Below are 25,039 nucleotides of genomic sequence, written 5' to 3'. Positions count from 1 at the left end.
GTGCCCAAATTCAATTTTGCCCCCTGGTATTCCCCATGTTGAAAGCACATGTTTTAGAGGATGGTGTCTTTGTAGGGTGTGAGGACCCAGAGTTCCTGAATCACCACAGGAAAAGCTGGGAGAAAGCAATGGCACCCCACTCCAGTACTCTTGCCTAGAAAATCCCATGGATGGACGAGCCTGGTAGGCTGTAGTCCATGGGGTCGCTAAGAGTTGGACACAACTGAGCAACTTCACTTTCACTTTTCACTTTCATGCATTGGAGAAGGAAATGGCAACCCACTCCAGTGTTCTTACCTGGAGAATCCCAGGGACAGGGGAACCTCGTGGGCTGCCGTCTGTGGGGTCGCACAGAGTTGGACATGACTGAAGCAACTTAGCAGCGGCAGCAATGAGAGTAAGAAACAAACCATTATGGTAGAATTTCAGAGTTTTCCCTAAAATTTACCCCAACACACCAAATCCTAGACTTTACAAAAGCATCAATAAACTCAAAGAGATCTCACAGAATCAAAATTCAGAAATCTACGCGGCTCAGTCTACATATGATCTTAAAGTCTCACCATGTCAAACGGCCCCTAGCACCATCCCTTCATCTGGCTTTTTGCTGCCAGCTTCCTCTTCCGGGTGTCAGTTCACCCCTCTGTGCCCTCATCACTCCCTTTGCTCTCTGTGCCTTGACAGACTTTCTCCTTCTTCCAAGACTCAGCTCCAGTGCCACTTCCTCCAGGAAGCCCTACCAGCCTCCACTACTCCCATAAATGCTTTGGCCAAAATCAGAGCTGTTTCATGCACTAAGCATTACAGAGAAATAAACCATGGTGATAATACATTAGTAATACAAAACCAGAATGCTTGAGTCTGCTCTAAACGTTAAGAAAGGAAATCAGAGTGGAAAGATGCAGAGATCTTAGCCTGTAATGCTGAAAATATTTCACTTTTGCAAATGTTACAAAACACATGACCATGTAAACTCATTGCTAGGGTCCCTCCAGGGAGGAGGAAGTAAACCCTGCAAATGAGGAGGCGTGAGGCTTCACCCCGACAGGGTTTCCACAGAGAACTGAGGGCCTGTCTGTGAAAAACTTTGCAGTCTTGTGCCCTGGTCGTGGGAACTTTTAAAGTAATTCAACAGAATGAAAACTTGTTGAATTGTGTTCTATACAGTGTGTGCTTACCAAGTGTTTTTTTTATAACTGAATACTTGTTCAGGCACAAGGAGTGAAAAAAATTAATATGTCATTTTTAGTAAGGTCGTAGATGCGCTGACGGCCCAAAGAAACTTTTCCTCCCTGGGGACAAAGAGGGTGACGGGTGGAGGATTAGGGAGGTGGAGGGAAGCAAGGGATGAAGGAAGGAAAGGGACTGGTTAGAAGCGAGTGGGGGAAAGACAGAACCGTAAGGATCCGAGAGAAAAACAATACTAACGACTTTACTCCCAAAAAGAACAAGAAAAGCAGGGCTGTGGGTACGTGAGGCACAAGGGTGGGGGGCGGGGCGGACAGCTGGTTTGCCCCGCCCTCCAGCGAGTCCCTCCTTCCGCCCATCACCCCCGCCCCCGCAAAAACCCAAACCGGTAACCTCTACCCGGCCGCCTCTCATTGGCTATGCAAATGAACGAAGTCTGCCCGGACCAATAAGCCGCGGCCACGGCTTGGCGAGCGTCTTCCGGCCCGCCTCTGCCGCCCCGCCCCGCGCTTACCTCGCGAGCCGAGGGCGGTACGAGGGGCGGTGGGGGCGCGGCGCGGCTGTGAGGCGGCGGCTGGAGTGTGTGGCGGCGCGGGCGCTCAGCATGGCTCGCCTGGTGCTTGGTAGGCTTGGGCCTCCTCGTCTGGGAGGCCGGGGGGTGAGGTGAGGGGAACAGCCTGAGAGGCCCGGGGAGCAAGCGGGCGCCTGGCCTTGCCCGGGCCCCGCGCTGGCGAGGAGGGTCGCGGGCCGGGTCCTCGCGGAGAATGCCGCAGAGGCAGCCCCGGCGGCGGTGGGGGAACTCCGCGAGCTGAGGGTGTCCTTGACCCGAGCTTCCCCTCCCCTGCCCCCACCCTGCGCTGGCCCTCCAGCAGACGTGTGGGGCGCGCGGGAAGGTGAGGGAGCCCTTGGCGGGGGGCGACCGCATCCCACCTGGGCTGGGGTGGGGGGTGGAGCGTATGCGCGAGAGAGCCCCGAGGCTGAGCGCGAACCCGGGGCGCTGGGGACAGCCCCGAGCCGGGGTCCGAGTGCCGGACGCCGGGCTCTTGTGAAGGGGCGGGCGGGGTATGAGCGAAGGCCGGGAGCTGCGATCGAGCCCCCCGAGACCGACTACGGCTCGTCCCTGACCGTGGCTGGGTATTGGGATGGGGGTGGGGCACCTGGAAGGGGGACCTTGTTCTGGGCCTCGAGTGTTCGGGGGGAGTCACAGGCTCCTCATACTGCAGCTTGCCCTCACCACCTGTTTTATGGAATTCCCACTTGTGAAAAACCTGAAATATCAAAACCCAGTCCTGAAATCGATCAGAAGTTTCCTTCAAAGGCCCCAGTACCTTCTTAAAGCGGGTTTCACGATGTAAGAGCGCTTTAGATGTGATTGAACTTTTCAGAACTAAATCGAACCCATACTAAGGTAAATGTCTTAGCGACTTCAATAGTGAATGGAGGATCCCTTTCCTTCCCTGGGCCCTCTTGGTCCCAATCAAGGCGCTGTAACAGTGGGTACCTGAGCACGCTGGTCCAGAGAGCAAGGTATGGGTCCCAGCCTCGGTCCCCCGAATCTACTAGCTAGGTGACTGGGAGCTAGTTACTTAACCACTCTGGGCTTGTACTCCCTAGCGTTGTTCTCGGGATTAAAGAATTTGTGTATATATGTGTATATATATACACATATATACACACCTAAAGAGAGAAAGCAAGATAGAAATACTTGCCGTATTACTGTAGAGATAATAGATGAGGAGCGAAAACTTAGTTTCTGTTTAGTTGCCTGCAAGTGAATTCAGACAGGGCTCTGAAAGCATCTATGATTCTTTCAGTTGACTCATTTTAAGGTAGTCAGCCTTTTGGGGCGCCCTCTAGGTTTCTAGATGACTTTTTTGGGACCATGTACTCTTGCTAGCAGGTGAGGTACAGAGAGGTTACTGATGTAGATTTATAGCATCCTTAACTACTGTTGGGGAATAGTGGGAGGCCACAGATGGCAAAACCATCTGCTCACAAAGCTTCTAGATACTTGGATGTTCCAATTTCCCATTGGTGCTCGTTATCAGTGAGTGGAATGACCATGTGAATATTAGAAACAGATCATTATCGATCAGCATTGACCTACTCTTATCATTTTAAGTGGCCTGAGTGTTTTTGTAGGAGGTAGTTACTGACTGCTGTTATTGCTGTTGGGTTTTGTACACCTTTTAATGCTTTTGGAGTAGCATGTTTGATTTCCTTCTGACCCTACTAGGTCTTACTGCCTCTTAAAGAATTTAGTTATTGAACCTTTATCAAGACATTACCACTGATACCCATTATAGTGGGAGGGTGCTCTTGTGAGATCCAGGCCGCTTTATAGAAAGTTACCAAAGTCCAGCACCATTACTAGAGGGAAAAAAGCTGAAGTTTATGTTATACTGAGTGTCATTAGGCATGCCTATCTTCCTACCACATTCCTGAGGTGAACAATTAAACAAAAATCACTGTTTAATGAGTGTAACAGTCATTAAAACATCCTGTAATGACTCCAACCTTCTTGGAACAGCATGAAGAGGAGAGTGCCTTCTTCATTGTTCCTCCCGATTGACAGGAGAAGAGAAAGAACCTGATTCCCCTGCACAGTCTGTAGAATGCCCCTTCTGGGGTTTACTCCTGCAGGGTCCAGTCCTTTGGTTAAAATTTGGGGATGGGTACCTAGTTACTCTTTAGTTATGTGGCCTTAGGCAAGTTATCTTTTCTGTGTTTCCATTTCCTGGGCTAAAAATGGGCATGATGACACATACCATGTAGAGTAAATGAGTTAACTGTGTGTAGTGTCTTATAAGTGTTATTCTTAGTTGAGGTGTCAATTTTTGGAGGCTAGTTAAACAGATACATATACCACAATGGTAGCCATACCCCATGTCCCTTGTAAGATTTTTTCTTAGGGAAATAATGAAATTTATTTGAGAATAAATAGAATTTTTAGCATTAGCCTCTTACTAGAAAAAAAATATTGAAACCATCTAATTATGTCAGTAGTGGATTAGGAACATGATACAGCCATTAAAAATGGTTACATGGGGGCTACTTAGTAGAAAATGTAACTTATTTTGAGTGAAAAAGGTTACAAAAAGGAATGTATAATAAGATGACATTTATATAAAATTTTAAATCTCTGTATGATGTAGAGAGATGTCAGCTACAATATCTACCAAAATATTAATAATTCATTCTAAGCAGGACTGTTGATAGTTTTTTTTCTTGCTTTATTTTTGAAAATTTTGCAAGGAGCTCAATATATTGAGTAACAATTCATACAGATTTTTTTCTTTAAAGAAGATAAATATATTTAAAATCCATAGAAGATTTTCCAAGACCAGTTTTATTCTCAAGCTTACTGACAATTAGGATGGTCTCTACTTAGGTTCTTGATTTACTTGCTTTAGTGAATGTGTCCATCTCTGATCTTTTCTGCAGCAAAGAAAAGATTATTAAGTGGCACCACCCAATAGAAATATAATGCTAAATTTATGTGGTAACTTAAAATTTTCTGGTAGCCATATTTAAAAGACAAAAAGAAGTCGGTGAGATTAATTTTAATATATATTTATTTATCCGTTATATCTAAAATATCTCGAGGAAATCAATATCAGAAATACTGAGATAATTTGCTGTTTTCCCCTATCAAGTCTCTGAGATTCAGTGTGCTTTTTATACCTCCAGCACGCCTCCCTTTGGGGTAGCCCCGTGTGGCTAGTGGCTGCTGTATTGACCTGCAGTTATAAAGGGAGCCTCTCTTTGGTTGGCTTGACCTCCGTCCACACTCACCCTTCCCCATCTCTTGAAGTGGAAGAGGAGTTCATCCTGTGGCAAGATACCCCTCTCTCTGACTCTGGGTTTACTCCCCTCCTCGTAATTCAGGCATTTTGTTCCATTATTCCCTGTAGTAGTCTCTGCTGCTCCACATATTTCTTCCCTTCATGCTCAAATCACTCCCATCCTTGAAAAGAAAACTTCCTTTTATCCCACATTGACTTGGTGTCTCCCGCTCTTTATAAGAAACCTATTTTAAAAGATACTCTATTGTTTTCACCAGCTTGTTCCCTCCTGCTTTCTCTAACCTTGTGCAGCCTGACTGCTGCTTACTTTTGCTTCTCTACCATGACCGCCCAGGGCCCCTGGGGACCTCTCTGTCATTATATATCCAGTAGGCAGTTTTCAGCCGTGGCTTCTTGACCTCCCGGTAGCCTTTGTTACTGTAATTCATTTCATCTTGCCCTCGGTTTATGTGAAACCACTCTCCTGATAATTCTCCATCCCCTGTTCACATTGCAGCCAGAAGACTCTGTAGAAAGCAAATCTGATCATACCCATTGCATGATAACCTTTAGAGGCATCACATCACTGTTAGTAGAGTTCGAAGTGAAGTTCCTACAGTGCTAGTCGTATTTGTAATTCCGATGCAGTGTTCTCAAGCAGTGTGATTGTTATTCATGGCCATGGCATACTAAACCTTTTTATCTTGAGAACTGAAAAGACAACATGGTCTAATTGATAGAGCTGGAAATAGGAGTCAGAGCTGCTCCACCAGTTTTAGGTGTGACTGTGGATGGGCCATTTAATCTCTATCTGCAAGTGTTTCCAAAATCAGGATGATTCCCACGTTCTAGTTAGTAGTGCTGTGAAAAATCAAGTGGATCCAATGTATTTGAAAGCGATTTGAAAATTCAGAATGCCTTAGTGGAGGATTGAGCAACATAACAGTTGACATCAATATGCACTCATTCTTGAAGTTTATCATTGGGTTATTTAAAAAGTTCCACATGAAATCTAAATCCTGTCTACAAAGTAAGCATATGAAATTGTGACTAAGGTGGCATATGAGTAGCCAGAGAAATATATTTGGTCCACAGGGTGGCTAAATTGTTAATAATGCAGTACACTGTCTGCCCTCCCTTTGTCAGTTGTTCACGTGAACCTTAAGAGCTCATCCAGCAGCGCTGTGAGTGCCTGATGATATGCCATGGATAACGTTGGTAGCAAGAAAGATACTTAAAAAAAAATCATTGTCCCTAAGAGAGTCACAGTCTAGTCGAAGAGTCAAATAATTATTTTTCCCGTCAAAAAGCTTTAATAAAAATAGCATGCTAATAATGCATTTGAATAACACAAGAAATAGTGGGTGGATTATCCAGGGTTTCAGAGTTGGATGGAACGTCCCAGTTTTTCAGCACCCTTGCCCAGAAGATGGCAGTAATAGTCCTGCCTCATAGAGTGTGGTTGTACAGAATGAAGGTGTTAGCATAGGGAAGGCACCAAGAATAGTATTTAAATCTGTTCCCAACACAGCTCAAAGAGATGAGGGTGTGGGCCGTCTGTTCCCTTCTTGTTTAGCACTGCCCCAGAGAGAGTAAAATCCCAGGAGCTCGAACAGTAGCCAGGCTGAAAGTGGGGGAGTGGAGGAAGGAGGGGGCTAGGAGAGAGCTGACCCAAGCTGTCCTCTGTGTGAACGGCCTAGGTTAGGTGAAAAGAACTTTTCCAGTCAGAGCGTGAACCCTGCTATTGATGGTACGTTTCTTGTCATTCCAGGTCTGATGAGCTGTACCCTCTTTATAACAGTTAATGGTCTGTATTCGTCTAGTGATGATGTAATTGAATTAACTCCCTCAAACTTCAACCGAGAAGTTATTCAGAGTGACAGTTTGTGGCTTGTAGAATTCTATGCTCCATGGTAAGTAATTATGAAATAGTTGTCGGTTGAGCCATCTTGTTTACCTAATTTACTGATGGTTTAAAAGAGGTAGAGGACACATCCAGGTAATGCGAATGAAAAGAAATCTCATAATGGTAAAAAGTAAAAGACATAAGAGGGAAAAGGTTGATTGACTATTAAAGGGTGCAGAGTTTGAGTCAGTTCCAGAAAAATGCTGGAAGTAGCTAATAGTTGCAAGAAAGAAGGAATTTTAGGAAGACACACTTAGCTGGTCTTTAGGACAATGTAAGTGGGCTGAAGATAAATTCTTCTCTTGCTTTGCATCTACTTCTGAGGGGAAAAAAGAAACCTTCTGCAGTGAAGATACAACTGCGCAAGTCACTTAAATGTGGGCTTTTCTTTTTCCCCCAACAAATTTGTACTCCATTGTTACACAATTCGCTGTGGTTGAATCCGTGGATACAGGGGGCTGACTAGAAAGTTACATGTGGATTTTCGACTGCAGCACGTCAGCAGCACCTGTAACTCTCCTTATTCAAGGGTCATCTACACAGTCAAAATACACAGTATTGCACTGCTTGTTTATGTAGTTAAAATACTTACTGAAAACAAAACCAAAGCCCCAACAAATAAATGTGTAGCAACAGATCAATGGAATCAGTGCAGAATAGGCATGAGACTGTCACTGCTACAAACTGCAGGTGACACGCGCCTGGAGGAGGTGGAGCACCACCAGCTGTATCTGCAGGCGCGCTGGGTGCTGACTGGAGGTCCAGAGTGGTCCTCGGAGAGGCAGGGCGAGTAGTGAGTGGAATTCATGCAGACCGTCCTTGCGCAGGCACTTTTTAGGCAATGCCTGATGAAAGGTTTTCCTTTATTGCTTTTCAGTTTTTTCTTTGGAAAAAGAAAACAGTTTTAGAAACTTAGTACCAGTTCAGTGTAGCAAATCATGGTGAAATCCTTTACTTCAAAAGTTTAAGTTACTACATTATGAAAATACTGTTCATCTTAATAGCTTTTTTTTTATTCCTTTTGTTTTTCTTTGTTATCCAAATAAGAATTCTGTATAGATTCGTTCATTTTAGTAAAGGTACAAATGGCAGTTCTACAGGCTTAATATTGTTGAATGCCTTTGTATGCAGCTTTTATAAGTTTGATATTTTTTGTCATTTATGGCATTAGTAATTTACCTTGTTTTGGGGGAGCTGCAGTATATGAAAATATACCTCATTTCAAAACAAAACCAGTCAGCATGCTTGAGAAGGTTCTGGATCAAGTAGTTAATTATTATTGTTAACTGGCAAAGTTTTGCTTCATAGTGTCCTGGATGAGAGAATGTCTCATTAGAGAGTGTGCTTTTAACCTCTCAGTGTGTTTGAACTTTGGCAGCTTGGTGAAGACTATGAGTTCCTCCTAAGAATAAAAGTTTTACATGCATAGAATAAAAGCTATGGGATCACAAAGGAAACCTGAAATATTGGAATAAGATTATTAAACTATCAAAGTAAATCTTGGTATGGTTTTGTAGTCCTCATTTACAGAGACTATAAATACCAAGGTCCAGCAGTAGATTTTAACAGCTGCTAAGTCGCTTCAGTCGTGTCCAACTCTGTGCGACCCCACAGATGGCAGCCCACCAGGCTCCCCCGTCCCTGGGATTCTCCAGGCAAGAACACTGGAGTGGGTTGCCATTTCCTTCTCCAATGCATGAAAGTGAAAAGTGAAAGTGAAGTCACTCAGTCGTGTCCGACTCTTAGCGACCCCATGGATTGCGGCCCACCAGGCTCGTCCATCCATGGGATTTTCCAGGCAAGAGTACTGGAGTGCGGTGCCATTGCCTTCTCCGATTTTAACAGCTAGCTACCATAATTCTGAAATGGTGATGAACGTAAATGATGTTGAAAGAAACTTGCACCAACTATAGTGGTGGTGAGAAAATAGCTGTGATTTTTTTTGTGTGTGTGTGTGTGTAATAAAGTTTTATTAAAGTATAAAGGAGATAGAGAAAGCTTCTGACATAGGCATCAGAAGGGGGTAGAAAGAGTACCCCTGTGATTTTTATTTTTGACAGAGTCACAAGTACTAACCCACTATGATATGTTATTACTGTTTATTGAAAGAAATCCTAAATTTTAATTATAAGTTAATGAAAATAGAGGATTTCCCCCCCATCAAAGCTTACAGAGCCCTTAAGTTTTTGTCCACTAGCCCTTTGGAGATCCGTGGACCCCAGTGAAAAACCCCTGAATTATAGGGTATGCTGCTATATTTATATTTGTGGCATTTTGATCTGTCTTTATATTGCTTAACGTTGAAATTACAGGGTGTATGTACTCTGAAAATCTCTGATTTAAGTCCTACCTTCGTTAGAACAAATTGAAATTAAAGAGGCACAAAGTCCTGTAAAATTTTGACTCCTCGATTTCCAAGTAGCTTACCTGAATAGCAAAATGTACTGTGTAGGTAGTGGGTAGAATCAGCATTTCAGGGCACTTTGCTGAAAGATCTTGACTTCTAAACTATTGGATTATGCCTAGGCCCCCATGGAAGGTGATGTTACATACTGACTAAGAGCGTGGGATCTGGAGCCAGGAAGACCTGTCGGGCAGCTCCGTCACTGGGTGACATTGGAAGGGTTTCTTACCTTCTCAGGCTTTGTTTCATCATCTGTAGAATGAAAATGACCACAAAGCCTGCCTGCAGGGTGGCTGTGCTGATGAAATGAAATCCTGTGTGAAGAATGCGCTTCATGGTCCTGGCACGTGCATTGGCTCATTAGGTGCTTAGAGACCTAATTAGAAGAAAATTGACTGTTTAAAAAAGGAAGTAGTCACCTGTAGTTAAACTAGCTATTCTATCTTCATACATGGATATTACACAGTGATGAAAATAATACAGCTGTCTGTAACCTGGATGACCGATAGGTTTTTGTATATATAATTTCTTTTTAAAGCACTTGTCTGTGTGTTACATTTCACAGTAATTTTTCCCAAGTACTAGTACCTAAAAGATGAAGAATATTTTTCCTTGTGTGTCACTGTCTCACTCTTCTTGTTCTTTTAACACCACCTTGTGGTGTCAAGGTTTTCACTCCTTAGCCTTACTGACTTGAGATTCCATGTGCCTTTTAACTCCACAAGCTGCCGTGGGAGCTACAGAACATTAAGACGCAGGCCCCACAGATCCAGGCTCTAAAACAGTCGTCTCATCTATAAAGATGAAAATTCTGGACTATATCGGGGCTATAAAACCTTAATAGATTGAAGAATCACTAGTGGGACTTATTAAAGACAGGTTCCTGAACCCCTTCTCTAGGAACTCTGATTCCTTGGGGTCTCAGAATCTGCATTTTGCTTAGCATAGACCTCAGACCACACTTGAGGCACACTCGGCAAGGTAAACACTGATGTTCCCCCTCAGAGATGGAGTTACAAATGATAGTATTTGTTTAAACCGTTTAAGTATAATTTAACTCAGCAGTAATTTGGAAGGTTTTTTATTATGATTTTTTTAAAAAAAGGATTGTAGTGAAATCAGAACAGTGAGCTCCTTCTGGTCGCCAATCATGTCTTTTTTTAGTGCTGTTCTCCCTGAAAGCCCCTACCCCCAGTCCATGGCACTCAGGAGACCATTGGGGAGTGTTTCTCGAATTGGAATCAAAGACTGACTGTTTCCTTGTATTTTCATCCCCCGCAAGGTGTGGCCACTGCCAGAGGTTAACACCAGAATGGAAGAAAGCAGCAACTGCCTTGAAAGTGAGTTTCTGGGATGTTCATGCTCACCTGTGTATGTTGAAATAAGTTTAAGCAAATGGGCTTAATGTACAGTAGGAGGTCAGTTTGCATGTTGAAGCCCAGTACTCTTGTTCTGCTTCCAAGATTATGTAGGAAACAAGGGGATACTGTACATTCTAATTTTTGTCTTGTCTATTTTCGTTAATTCTGTTTCCCAGTGAAGTGGCATAATTGTGCTTAGTCGGGCTATTTCTGGGAGCAGCTGAGTTTCCTCACAGGCTGACTTGCCTGTTGTCCAGTCCTCCATTTAGGATTGATTTCCCAGGCTACAGCTGTCATCAATTCTGTTGGCAAATAGGACCCTGCCCTTTGTTATCTCATCTCTGAGTTTGCATCATCAGATGATGGGTTCTTGTGGAGTCTGCTCTGGTTGAAAGAAAAACAGATATTCCTTCTGTGTTTCCACAGGATGTTGTCAAAGTTGGTGCAGTTGACGCAGACAAACATCAGTCCCTAGGGGGTCAGTATGGTGTTCAGGGATTTCCTACCATTAAGATTTTTGGATCCAACAAAAACAAACCAGAAGATTATCAGGGTAAGAACTTTTCCTAATTACTTCATGCCCTTGGTTGGAATTCTAATGAGTGGGTAGGACCAGATAGAGAACCTGGGATTCTGTAACCTGTTGGTCCTGCTGCCTGCAAGTTTCTCACCTGCCTTGTGCCTGAATTTCCTGATCTGTGATTTCCTACATCATCTGAGTTGCTCAGAGATTAAACGTGTCAAACAGGTGAGAGGTTTTTTTTATTATTATTGTTTATGCTAGCTTAGACCACATGGTCTTAGCAATGGTAGAGTAGTGATGTTTTGTGCTTTCCTCTTTCTCGTTAGTTTTTTAAAAAAAAATACTAGTTACTCAATATTTTATCTGGAGAAGGAAATGACAAACCACCCCAGTATTCTTGCCTGGGGAACCTCATGAACAGAGGAACCTCACGGACTGCAGTCCATGGGGTCGCAAAGAGTTGAACGCAACTTAGCAACTAAACAACAAGAAGATATTTTACTCATTACTTACTGTTTAATAAGTTTCTATAATTATATAGTATTTTTAAAGATCTGCAAGTGTTTTCTTGCTCCAATTGCTCATCCCTTCACTGTTAGGAGTTCGAGCATAAGAGTGGGAAAAGAAAGTCCTGTAACTGGAAAGTCAGTTTGAACTGTTGATATTACCGTGGAGTGTTTTGCCCATGAATCTTCAAGTCTTGTAAACATATATAGTATTTGAATTATTGAAGCTATTATTTAGTCTTTTAAACTGTTGATAATGAAGGAGTCCTGCATGTTCTCCTTTTTATAGATGAGGTAGTTGTATCTGCTGTGAGTTACTGAAGCAGCTGGAGAGGACTCTGGCTCCAGACTGTCAAGACTTAAATGTTACTTTAGTCAGCTGTTCTTTTATAGAGTTGGCCTGTTATTTAAGAGGTCACAAATAGGTATCCTATTGAAGATAGCTCTAAAACTCCATAAAACAAAGTTTCAATTTTCTTAGTAAACACCTGCTTTTCTGCTTTGGAATATAATTTTTTAATTTTGCTAATTTGTGAAAATTGAATGTTTAGAGCAGGGGTTAGCATTTGGTCTGCTGCTTGTTTTTGTAAATAAGTTTTCAAAACACTGTCATGCTTTTTCACTGGTGTTGTCTATGGCTACTTCCACAGTAAGACAGCAGAGTCAAGTGGCTACAACAAGCAGTGTGGCCTGCAAAGCCAAAAATAATGACTGTTTGATCTTCTGCAGGAAGAATTTGCTCACCTTAGGTCTGGAATGCGAAAACCCTCTCTTTTCCCCTAGTGTATTTCTTGATTTGGTGTACTTCTAGGTAGAGATTGTTGGGAAGGGCACTAACTCAGAAAGTGGGGTGTCTGCAGTAGATAAGGAGCAGAAGGCTGTTTTTATGTTGAGGTCTGCCTGCCTGCCTGCCTATCTTAGTAATCGACATGCTTGGTCACTACATCTCAGCCAGGATGTAGTAGACGATGATCTGAACACACTCTTGAGTGCTGCTGTGCTGTATTTTCTTTCTAATGTCAGGTCTGAAGTGTTAGAAGTTTTTATCTCTTCCTGGGCAGTTTGATTGGAAAACTCTAATAAAGAAGAAAGAAAAAACTTTCTGAAGAGATTTTATTAGTTTTGCCTTTGAACTCTGATAATTTCAAGGCATATATTGTCCACTTTCTTCTGAGTAAATCAAGAGTCTCCTGACTTGTTCTTGAGCACATAGCTTTTGGTAAACTTCTCAAGGCTGTTGTCACTGTTGGAAATACAGGGATTGAAATTAAGAGCAAGTTCAGCTACAGAACCTCAAAGCCCAGAATAACTGTGTTTTAAACAAGGCAGAAGGAAGTAAGTTGCTTTCCAGTTTCTTAGCTTCAGATGCCTCGTATCCTCCTTTGTCCAGTCCTTTCTGTGCATTAATCTCATTTAAATAGTTTTTTCCATTCCCCTCATTGGTACTTTGTGTTTAGAAATTTATCCTGCTCTGTTAACTAGATAACCTTTCAAATCTGTGTACATGTTACACATTCAGTAGACATTGTAGTGAACTATTCTCAATAGTAGATGGTGTTTGTGGGTGAACGGAATGTCCTTGTTCACACTAATAAACCTAAAACTGAAGAAGAGGAATTAGTTTTCCCAGGGTAAAGTTTAAGCAGGAAATAACATCCTAGAAGAAACTGGTCCTGTCTTAAAGACACTCGAGTTGTTAGGTCTATTTGAACACCAGATGAAGCTGACAGACATGTCTGTTCCAGTCTTTAGCTAGCATCAGATATTGACACTCAGCCTGCCCACTGCTGTTCACCTGATGCCCCTGTCTCCCTGCAGGTGGCAGAACTGGTGAAGCCATCGTGGACGCTGCCCTCAGTGCTCTGCGCCAGCTTGTGAAAGACCGCCTTGGCGGCCGGGGCAGTGGCTACAGCTCTGGAAAACAAGTAAGTCTCTGTATAATGTCAGTTTTTAATGTGTGTCACGATCTTGAAGCCTGATTGTAAACTGGGCATGAAAATGGAAGTCGCTCAGTTGTGTCCAACTCTTTGCAAGCCCATGCACTAGTCCATGGAATTCCCCAGGCCAGAATACTGGAGTGGGTAGCTGTTCCCTTCTCCAGGGGATCTTCCCAACCCAGAGATCGAACCCAGGTCTCCCACATTGTGAGCAGATTCTTTACCAGCTGAGCCACCAAGGAAACTCTGCAAAGAAGATGATTGTTTTTAAAAGTGGTTTAAATTGGTGGACTTTGAGTTTAAAAAATAATAATAATTAGAGGAGATTGAGTCAAGTGACTGCAGAGGGAGTCAGAGCTGCTCGTGTGGCCCACTGAGGTCTCTGTTCCTAGCCAGTCGGCCCTGGGGCGTCCACCACAGCTGAGCTGCAGGCCAAGAACCAGGCCCCGCAATGGCTTCCTTAGCCCTGGGTCTAAGTAGAAGAGTTGGAAGACAGCAAGAAAGAGCTTCAGGCCCCAGAAGCTGAACTTGGGCCTCCATGGTGTTTGTAGTTCCAAAGTGGTGAGAGGGAAATACGCTCTCGTCCAGGGCAAACACGGATGAAATTTGGATGGCCTCTTGGCCTGTGTCTGGGGCAGTCAGGCTGAAATCCCTGGACGTTTTATTCATACATAATTGGATAGAGAGCCAAGGTGGTGCTAGTGGTAAAGAATGCCTGCCAGTGCAGGAGACACAAGAGATGTTGGTTCAATCCCTAAGTCAGGAAGATATCCTGGAGTAGGAAATGGCAACCTACTCCAGTATTCTTCCCTGGAAAATCCCATGGACAGAGAAGCAAGCCTGCTGGGGCCAGAAAGAGTCAGACACAACTGAGCATGCGTGCACACACACACATACACAGTTGGATAGGGAAGAAGATTCCTGTTCTATAGATGGATATATTAGATCTCCTTGTATGAAATGTGGATTTTAACCATGATGTACTTATGTTTTTGTGAAAAGGCATTGAATTCTTCCTGATACATGCAGGCACATCTCATTGTATTGCACTTCTCAAATCATTGCATTTTTTACAAAGTGAAGATTTGTGGCAACCCTGCATCAAGCAAGTCTATCAGTGCCATTTTTTCAATAGCGTTTGCTCATCCTGTCACATTTTGGTAATTCTTGGAGTATTTTAAAAGTTTTTTGTTAGAATTATGGTCATCTATGATCTTTGATGTTGCTATTACAAAGAAGTTTATGACTCGCTAGAGACTCAAATGAGGGTTAGCATTTTTTAGCACTAACATATTTTTGAATTAAGATATTTATTGTCTTTTAGACATAATGCTATTGCACACTGAATAGACTACGATATGAAAATTATAGGCTACAATATAGTGTGAACATAACTTTTATGTGCGCCAGGAAACCCAAGAAATTCATGAGTTGCTTTATTGCGATGCTTGCTTTACTGCAGTGGTCTGGAACCAAACCAACAGGATCTCCAAGGTCTGCCTGCACACATAATAAAAACAGCCCTTCACTCCTAGGAGACCAGTAAGAGTAGCTTCTTTATACAGACCTAGCTTACCAGAGATTTCATGCCTTTTTTCTCAAACTTAAGACATTTAATGAGCACAGGTTGTCTTTCCAACACTGATGGCTTTTCATCCAGGCAACAGAAAGCATTATATCAATTCTGACTGCTTTATAGGTTTAGTATTAAAGAAAATGCTTTGAAAAGATAAGAGGGTTAAGTGTTGTTTTTAGCTTTCTCAAGTAGTAGGGAGTTTATCTGAACTGTAGGTATCCAGGATGAACCAGTGTGGTTCTGAATGAGAACAGTGTTACTACGGTGGTTCTGTGAGCCACGCTGGGGTTTCTCTTAATGAAGGTAGCAAAAACAGAGTTCAGGTGCATGTTAGATGTGATACTCAGTGTACTGGTAATTCTTTGAAAGTAAATACTGTTTGCCAGGTAAAAAGAATAATAATACTAAGGAATGTTCCCTATCTGAGTAAAATAGTTTTCACTTGAAAGAAGAATTCAAAACTTTGTTAAGATGTAGAATTGATTATTGCTATATGTATATTTAGAATGGTGATAGTGTTCTTTTTGGCCAAGTTGTAACCTAAGGTTTAATGTCACAAATGACAGGGCAGAGGTGACAGTTCAAGTAAGAAGGACGTGATTGAGCTGATAGACGACAACTTTGACAAGAATGTCCTTGACAGTGAAGATGTTTGGATGGTTGAGTTTTATGCTCCATGGTGTGGACACTGCAAAAAGTAAGTGCTTTGTACCAGATACTTTTTTAAGTCATAGTGCTTTTAGTCTCTTCACCTGGCTCACTTCTGAAGAGCTGAATCAGGTCATAGGTGATCCCCAAGATGTTCTCCCCCAAAGTTCTGGCTCTATGTGAATGTTAACCCTCAGCATTTGTGCCGAGTGTTTCCTCTGTCATGTTTTCAGAGATGAGCAGGGAGCTGGCATCCAGGGTGGGGAGGGGCATGATAGATGAAGGATGGGGAAGTGAATGTGGGAGGGTGGGGCGTCACAGCTTTCATAAAGCTGCACACGGAGTGTTTCCCAAGTGTGATTTCACTGGACTGGATGGAAATGTGCGCAGCAGTTAAAGTATGTGTGCCTAGAGTTGGCATACCCTTTTAAAGTGCAGGGTGTTTTCTGTAGCCTAGAGCCAGAATGGGCCGCGGCCGCTACAGAGGTGAAAGAGCAAACCAAAGGCAAAGTGAAACTTGCAGCTGTGGATGCCACTGTGAACCAGGTTCTCGCCAGCCGATACGGGGTGAGTGTGCTTGGGAGGCTGGTTTCTCTGTGAAACACGCTGCTTTCAACTGTCACTCCATCGTGTATTCCTGGCTTCCCTAGGAGGTGGGAGGGGAATTTAGCCATTTTGTAATGAAGAAATGAAATCATTCACTATCTTAACCAGTAAATCTGGGATTCAAGACTGTTGAGGTTTCTTGGTTTTGCTTTCAGCATTGCACTGCCTATGGGCTTAATGTGACCCCAGGCTTTCACAGGTTACTCATACAGCTTCTGAAGTTGGTCCCTTTGTTCTCGAGCACATATATTACTATATTGATGTATGTCCAGCGTTTGAATAAGATTTGGCTAAGCCTGGCAGTGAGACTGTTAATATCCCCTGACTGATAGACCATGCTGCCCTTAGACACTGATGCAGGCCAGGGAGTGTTTTTGTTACATTAAATTACCTATAAAGTAGTTTTAGCCATAAAGATCATCTTATTTATTATTAAATATTAATTTGATTTCTACTCTGATATTTTATTTTGGGGGCTTCCCTAGTAGCTCAGTGGTAAAGAATTCACCTGCCAATGCAGGAGATGTGGGTTTGATCCCTGGGTTGGGAAGATCTCCTGGAGGAGGAAATGACAACCTACTCTAGTATTTTTGCCTCGGAAATACCACAGAGCCCAGCGGGCTACAGTCCATGGGGGTCGCAAAGAGTCAGACATGACTTTGTAACAAACAGCAACAAAATTTTAATTTTTAATAGATTAGGGGATTCCCTACAATCAAGATATTTCAGAAAGGTGAGTCTCCTGTGGATTACGACGGGGGACGCACGAGATCTGACATTGTTTCCCGGGCCCTCGATCTGTTTTCTGATAACGCTCCACCTCCTGAGCTGCTTGAGGTAAACCTTTTCATCTCCTGTACTAAGGAGAGCTTTTCCAGTCTGATGAAAGACCACACTAAAGCAGTAAAGACATTTTCTGTCTTTGCCAGTTAGCTCTTTCTCTTTTTTAAATTGTTCTCTTCAGAGTGTTTTTGTACTTTCAGATGGGGAGAACTTGTCTTGTAAATTGGCAGCTTTTCATAACTTTCAGTACGAAAGTAATTGCACTGTAAGCAAAAGGTACCTTCGCTTCATTAAAATTAAATCCAGTCTTTCATTTATCATTCTCAAAATAATAGCTAACATTTATTGAGCACCTGGCCATGTGATGAGCACTGTTCCTTTATGTAGATTTTTCTCATTTAATTCTCCTGTGAACACTTACAGGTGGATACTGTTTTTATCTCCATTTTGCATATGAGGAAGAAGCAAAGAAAGCCATGAGAATATATAATACATGTTAATGTCTTTCTTACCTGTCTAAACAACTAAACGTCAGAGCAAGGCTGTGCCCAGGCATCCTGATTTTAGAGACCATGTGTGCATACAAATGGCTCACCCCCACTGCAGATAGATGGCTAAGAGATAAAAACGGAATTCTCGTTCGTGTTTCTGTAGCACACACAGGAAGTATTATTTGGGAAGAGCCTTATCTAGCTCTTGAATTACTTTGCTCTTCAATAAGCATGACGGTGCCCAGTCTGTTCAAGCAGACCTGTGGGTTCTGTGTCACATGGTCTTCCAACACCCATTGTGTTCTGGGCCCCGCAGATCATCAACGAGGACGTCGCCAAGAAGACATGTGAGGAGCATCAGCTCTGCGTCGTGGCTGTGCTGCCGCACATTCTTGACACAGGTATGGCCAGTGGGGGCTCGCTCTCCATTAGTTCTGTGCTGCCTGCTCACTTAATAGATGACACTTAATAGAGAACACTTAATAGATGGAATTACTTTACCAACTCCTTTCTTTTTACCTGTAAAATCTTTGTCTGTTTAAATCAGGAGCTGCAGGCAGAAATTCTTACTTGGAAGTTCTTCTGAAGTTGGCGGACAAATACAAGAAGAAAATGTGGGGGTGAGTTATCAAACTGTCCCAGGATCGTTTGGGAAGGAGAGTGTAGTGCTGCCTGAACGTGGTTCCCTCAGTGTTTCCTGTAGTCCGTGTTCCTCTGCTCACGTTGGTGTGTTTTTTGTTGTTCGTTGCTAAGTTGCATCCAACTCTGATCCCATGGACTGCAGTACGCCAGTCTTCCCTGTCCTTTGCCATCTCTCAGAGTTTGCTCAAACTCATGGCCATCGAGTTGGTGATGCCATCCAACCATCTCATCCTCTGTCATCCCCTTCTCCGCCTGCCTTCAGTCATTCCCAGCATCAGGGTCTTTTCAGTGAGTCAGCTCTTCACATTAGATGGCCAGGGTATTAGAAATTCACCTTCAGCATCAGTCCTTCCAATGAGTATTCAGGGTTGATTTCCTTTAGGATTGGCTGGTTTGATCTCCTTGCTGTCCAAGGAACTCTGAAGAATCTTCTCCAGCACCACAGTTCGAAAGCATCAGTTCTTTGGCCCTCAGCCTTCTTTTGGTCCAACTCTCACATCTACATGACTACTGGAAAAAAACATAGCTTTGACAATATGGAACTTTGTCAGCGAAGTGGTATCTCTCTTTTTTAATATACTGTCTAAGTTTGTCCTAGTTTTCCTTCCAAGGAGCAAGCATCCTTTAATTTCATGGCTGAAGTCACATTTCACAGTGATTTTGGAGCCCAAGAAGATAAAATCTGTCACTGTTTACACTTTAAAGTGATGGGACCAGATGCCATGATCTTAAGTTTTTTGAATATTGAGTTTCAAGGTAGCATTTTCACTCTTCGCTTTTACCCTCATCAAGAGGCTCTTTGGTTCCTCTTCACTTTCTGCCGTTAAGAGTGGTATCTTAGGTATCTCCCTATCTAATGTTGATACTTCTTGCAATCTTGATTCCATCTTGGGATTCCTCTAGCCGGCATTTCACATGATATACTTTGTATTTAAGTTAAAGAAGCAGGGTGACAATATACAACCTTGACGTTCTCCTTTCCTAATTTTGAACCAGTCCTTTGTTCCATGTCTGGTCCTCACTGTTGCTTCTTACCTGCATACAAGTTTCTCAGGAGGCAGGTAAGGTGATCTGGTATTCCCATCTCTTTAAGAATTTTCCACAGTTTGTTGTGATCCACACAGTCAAAGGCTTTAACGTAGTCAATGAAGCAGAGGAAGTCCCTTGCTTTTTCTGTGATCCAGCAGATGTTGGCAGTTTGATCTCTGGTTCTTCTGCCTTTTCTAAATCCAGCTGGTACATCTGGAAGTTCTCGGTTCATGTACTGCCAAAGTCTGCCTTTGAAGGATTTTGAACATGACGTTGCTGGCATGTGAAATGAGCACAGTTGTATGATGATTTGAACATTCTTTGTCACTGCCTTTTTTGGGATTGAAATGAAGACTGACCTTTTCTAGTCGTGTGGCCACGACTGAGTTTTCCAAATTTGCTGGCATATTAAGTGCATCACTTTCACGGCATCATCTTTTAGGATTTGAAATAGCTCAGCTGGAATTCCATCATCTCCACTAGCTTTGTTCATAGTGATGCTTCCTAAGGCCCACTTGACCTCACACTCCAGGATGCCTGGCTCTAGATGAATGACCACACCCTTGTGGTTATCCAGGTCATTAAGGTTTTGTATAGTTCTTCTGTGTATTCGTGCCACATTGTCTTCATTCTGTTAGGTTCTTGCTGTTTTTGTCCTTTATTGTGCCCATCATTGTATGAAATATTCCCTTGTTACTCCAGTTTTCTTCAAGAGATCTCTAGTCTTTCTCATTCTATTGTTTTCCTCTATTTCTTTGCAGTCTTCACTTAAGAAGGCTTTTTATCTCCCCCTTGCTATTCTCTGGAACTCTGCATTCAATTGGGTTGTCTTTCCTTTTCTTCTTTGTCTTTTGCTTTGCTTCTTTTCTCAGCTATTTGTAAAGTCTCCTGAGACAATCACTTTGCCTTCTTGCATTTCTTTTTCTTAGAGATGGTCTTGGTCATCACCTTCTGTACAGTATTATATAGTACCTCCATCCATAATTCTTCAGGCACTCTGTCTACCAGATCTGATCTCTTGAATCTGTTCATCACCTCCACTGTATAATCATAAGTGATTTGGTTTAGATCATAGCCAAATGGCCTGGTGGTTTTCCCTGCTTTCTTCAGTTTAAGTCTGAATTTTGTAATAAGGAGCTCATAATCTGAGCCAGTCCCTTCCAGTCTTGTTTTTGCTGACTGTATAGAGCTTCTCCATCTTTGGCTGCAAAGAAGATGATCAGTCTAATTTTGGTATTGACTATCTGGTGATGTCCACGTGTAGAGTTGTCTCTTGTGTTGTTGGAATGGAGTGTTTGCCATGACCAGTGTATTCTGACAAAACTGTTAGTTAGCCTTTGCCCTGCTTCAGTTTGTACTTCAAGGCCAAACTTGCCTGTTACTCCAGGTATCTCTTGACTTCCTACTTTTGCATTCCAATCCCCTGTGATGAAAAGGACATCTTTTTTGGGTGTTAGTTCTAGAAGGTTTTGTAGGTCTTTGTAGAACTGGTCCACTTCAGCTTCTTTGGCATTAGTGGTTAGGGCATAGACTTGGATTACTGTGATGTTGAATGATTTGCCTTGGAAATGAACCAACATCCTTCTGTTGTTTTTGAGATTGCATCCAAGTACTGCATTTTGAACTCTCTTGTTGACTATGATGGCTACTCCATTTCTTCTAAGGGATCCTTGCCCATAGTAGTAGATATAATGGTCATCTGAATTAAATTCGCCCATTCCAGTCCATTTTAGTTCACTGATTCCTAAGATGGTTGATGTTCACTCTTGCCATCTCCTGCTTGACCGCATCCAGTTTACCTTGATTCATGGACCTAACACTCCAGGTGCCTATGTAATATTGTTCTTTATAGCATCAGACTTTACTTTTACCACCAGACACATCCACAACTGAGCGTTGTTTCCACTTTGGCCCAGCCTCTTCATTCCTTCTGGAGCTGTTTCTCCTCTCATCCCTGGTAGCATATTGGACACCTGCTGACCTGAGGGGCTCATCTTCCGGTGTTTTTTTAGTATATAAAAATAATTACCACCTAGGAAGAAACAAATCAACGCAAGTATCTTATTTGTACCATGGTACACTTTTTTCTTATAGGAATCATGTTCTAATGGTGGTTGGAGTCCTCGGCTAGCAAGCAAAAACAATTAGTAACAGCTGAATTCTAAATTCTAGCACAGCCTTGAAGGCTAGATAAAGACAGAAATAGAGGCATGTTTCTTTACCTTCTTCTGCGTGAGGGCCGGACGTTGGCAAATGTTTAGAACAAAGCTCGTCTCTTGTTTCCACTGTATCATCTTTCTACTCTATGTACTCCGTCTCCGCTGCTGTCCCAGGTACCACGTGGGTACAGGTCTCACACAGAGGCCTTGCACAGCCTCTCTTAGTTTAGCGTGTGCTTGCAGGAGGCTGTGTGCCCAGGTTCCTTGTCTTTCACCCCTGTATGAGTAGAGGGAGCTGACGGTGGGCAGCCTTCACAATGCAGTGGCTTTTCTTGTTGGGGAGCACGAGCCTAGGGACACGGGCTTCAGTGGTTGCAGCATGTAGACTCAGTAGTGGTGACAGTGGGCATAGTTGCTCCGCGCCATGTGGTGTCTTCCCGTACCAGGGATTGAACCTGTGTTCATTGGCAGGCAGATTCTTAGCTACTGTGCTACCCACGAAGTCTGGTTGAGCATTTTTTACATGTGTGAATTATGACATATCCTTAACTTTTTTTTTTTTTTAAAGTTGTTACGTGCCCAAAGAACATCAATAACCCCAAATGATACTGATAGGATTTCAGGTAACAGAGAAAATTCATCAGGTTTATTGGACTGGGAGGGGAAACGGTCCTGTAGGTAGACCAGTCCATTTAGGGTTAGAGTGTAGGAAACAGGAGAGGAACCAAGGTTACTTAGGAGCACATCTGGAACATGTTATTTAAAAAACTCATCTTTAGTTTTTGATTTTTTTTTTCTATACCCATCTCATTCTGTAAATGATTTGATGTGTAATCTTTTGTTCTTTAATTAATGTCTGCTAATAGGGTTCTAATTAATTCAAAAGGGATCTTTACCCTAAAAATCAATCCACTTTTCTAGGTGGCTGTGGACAGAAGCTGGAGCCCAATCTGAACTAGAGAACGCGCTGGGGATTGGAGGGTTTGGATACCCTGCTATGGCAGCTATTAACGCACGCAAGATGAAATTTGCTCTCCTAAAGGGATCATTCAGTGAGCAAGGCATTAATGAGTTTCTCAGGTAACGTCTTCCTTCTTTGAGTTGTTTTTGTTTTGTCAAACTGTTTACTTGGTTCTTTTGTGGTAATGGTTCCAAACTAGATTATGCTAGAGTATGCAACAAGTGGAGTAATTTTCTCTTTCACATTTCAGAGCATAAATGTACATAAATTAGAGCTTTGGAATCATCTTCCTGTGCAATGGAAGTCTTTTACTTAGCAAGTGATCCTACCACTTTTCTCCTCTCGGGCCCCTTTGCCATCCTGTGCACTTGGCATTGAGCCATCCTGGGTACCAGCCTGCATGAGTCTGGTACCCGCGGGGTCTGACTGACTGTGCGGAAGCCCTCTGTTCTGCCCATACAGCAGTTCAGGGAATGGTGGGAAAGTGACTCCCTGGCCCAGAACTTGGAAAGTAGCCGCACTGAGAAACCTTCTTGGGTTCTAAAGTTAGTGTGGAATTTTGTTAATCAAGTATTATTCTGGTCTAACCCATGTCTAGATCAACTTTGATCGTTTTTTACTTACTTGTATTTTGGCAAGATACGTTTGTGCTGTTTTTCAAATTACTGGTAGTAACGGGCTTTATCTGCTGCCAGAGCCTTCCTCAGGAATTGCATTATATTGTCATACAGTGACATTGTTGTCCCTGATGGAAAAGATAGTTCGTTAAGTACTTCTCAGGAGCAAAGAGTAGTTTCTTCACTGGCACCAACCGTCCATTGTTAACACACATCTTCTCCTCATCTTCCCCTCAGGGAGCTGTCTTTCGGGCGTGGATCTACGGCGCCTGTAGGCGGTGGTGCTTTCCCCACCATCAGCACCAGGGAGCCCTGGGATGGCAAGGACGGCGAGGTGAGTCCTGAGGGCAGCTGAGCCATGAGCAGGACTCGGGGCTTCCATCCTGCCTCTGACTTTCCCGACCCAGCTTTGCTGCTTGTGACCCAAGTCCCCTCCCTCAGACCTGAGCTTTGACATGAGCCTGGCCTTGAAGTGTCGGTTTCTTGGGCCTGTAGGCCCTTCGTCCTGTCCTCCCTGTCGTCGGGTGCAGCACTGGATGTTCATGCCTCACACAGCTGGAGAAATTCACTGAGGTTGCTTTCCCACCAGCCCTCAAGTGAACATTTAACCTGGAATTCAGTAACTCTGAGAGAAGTGCAAAATTCAGGCTTTGAAATTAAATATATTCCAGTACATTTCTGCCCATCCTCCACAAAGGACAAGTGAAATCACTGTTAGTTTTCTCTCTGTACTGATAGGCAGGGTTAAAAGCAGGAACTGGGTGAGCAAAAGCTGTTGTGCTCAGAGCACTGCTAGAAGTGTACTGCTCTGTGACGTGAGACATCAGACTTCAGCGTCATCCTCCCTGTGGTTCTACATAGACCCTGCAGGGCCTGACCGTGTGAAGGGAGACGTCAGACTTTAGGGTCGCCTGCCTGTGGCTCTGTGTAGACACTGCAGGGCCTGACCGTGTGAAGTGAGACGTCAGACTTCAGGGTCGCCTGCCTGTGGCTCTGTGTAGACCCTGCAGGGCCTGACCTTGGTTTTCTGTCCCACAGCTTCCCGTGGAAGATGACATTGACCTGAGTGACGTGGAGCTGGACGACCTGGAGAAAGATGAATTGTGAGAGGCTCCACAAAGACTTCAGCTTTCTTTTCTTGGGAGCAGATTTTCCTGTGGTGAAGGAACGTCCTTTCCAGTCCAAGGAACCTACCAGTGGCCTTTTTAACCGAGAAGTAACCCTTGACTGGTCATTTGAAAACACTGCAGCAGTGAACTTTTGCATCTCAAGAAAACAATGAAAAATTCTATGAATTGTCGTAGCCAGTGAAATGAGTTGTATCCTGTCAAGTAATATTTTGAAGAAAACGGATGGGCTGTTGAAGCGTTTTTCCCTCCCTCTGACTTGCTGCTTGGATGTTCTTGGAGGCTGTTTCTTACATACAGGTTTTTTAATGTGACCCTTTTCATTTGAATATTAATAGCTTTTTTCCATTAAAGAATAAAACAATATTTTGGACAATGCCAATAAATGTATGAAATCAGTGTCCACATGGTAAATTCAGAGTGTGGTGTTTAGCCTGTACATTAATATTGTGAAGGGACAACCTTGACGTCTGTCCTCCCTATAACCTGCGGCTCACGTGACACCGTCTGGATGCCTGCTGCCACACAGGTCTTACCTGTGACCCACAAGGCCAGGTTCCAGCTGTAAATGTGAAATGTAAAGCGAGTTTATACAGAAGGATGAAAAACAGTGTGGATCGTCAAGTGGGAACTGCCCTCCAGGCCCAGTCTTTTGTGTCTGGGCCTCACCAGCAACTACTAGGGGAGAGAGCTGGGTATACACTTAGCCCAGGGTTTTTGATATGTTGTTATTAAACCCTCACAGCATGTCCTGTTAAGACATGAAGTACAGCAGCAGGCTACCAATTGA

General features: G+C 43.2%; 1 protein-coding gene across 1 annotated transcript; it reads left to right on the top strand.

Moving 5' to 3' along the window:
• Window positions 1-1,730: 1,730 nt before the first annotated feature.
• On the top strand, window positions 1,731-24,663 carry PDIA6 (protein disulfide isomerase family A member 6). The gene is made up of 13 exons (XM_086325603.1): window positions 1,731-1,811; window positions 6,745-6,886; window positions 10,566-10,623; window positions 11,071-11,197; window positions 13,492-13,598; window positions 15,753-15,883; window positions 16,287-16,401; window positions 17,137-17,277; window positions 18,031-18,115; window positions 18,262-18,334; window positions 22,466-22,624; window positions 23,360-23,456; window positions 24,161-24,663. The coding sequence occupies exons 1-13, from the start codon at window positions 1,793-1,795 to the stop codon at window positions 24,227-24,229; spliced, it is 1,323 nt and encodes a 440-aa protein (XP_086181729.1). The 5' UTR covers window positions 1,731-1,792; the 3' UTR covers window positions 24,230-24,663.
• The last annotated feature ends 376 nt before the right edge of the window (window positions 24,664-25,039 follow it).

This window comes from Bos grunniens, chromosome 11 (assembly GCF_055505025.1).
Source record: "Bos grunniens cultivar Pamir isolate PY7600 chromosome 11, Bosgru_T2T1.0, whole genome shotgun sequence".
Classification (NCBI taxonomy): domain Eukaryota; kingdom Metazoa; phylum Chordata; class Mammalia; order Artiodactyla; family Bovidae; genus Bos; species Bos grunniens.
This window is presented reverse-complemented; position numbering and strand designations above follow the sequence as displayed.

Excerpts from the sequence above, each read along its gene's own strand:
- PDIA6 (XM_086325603.1), top strand. Across the intron at positions 6,887-10,565 it reads GTAGAATTCTATGCTCCATG|GTGTGGCCACTGCCAGAGGT; the intron begins GTAAGTAATTAT and ends ATCCCCCGCAAG. Across the intron at positions 13,599-15,752 it reads GCTACAGCTCTGGAAAACAA|GGCAGAGGTGACAGTTCAAG; the intron begins GTAAGTCTCTGT and ends CACAAATGACAG.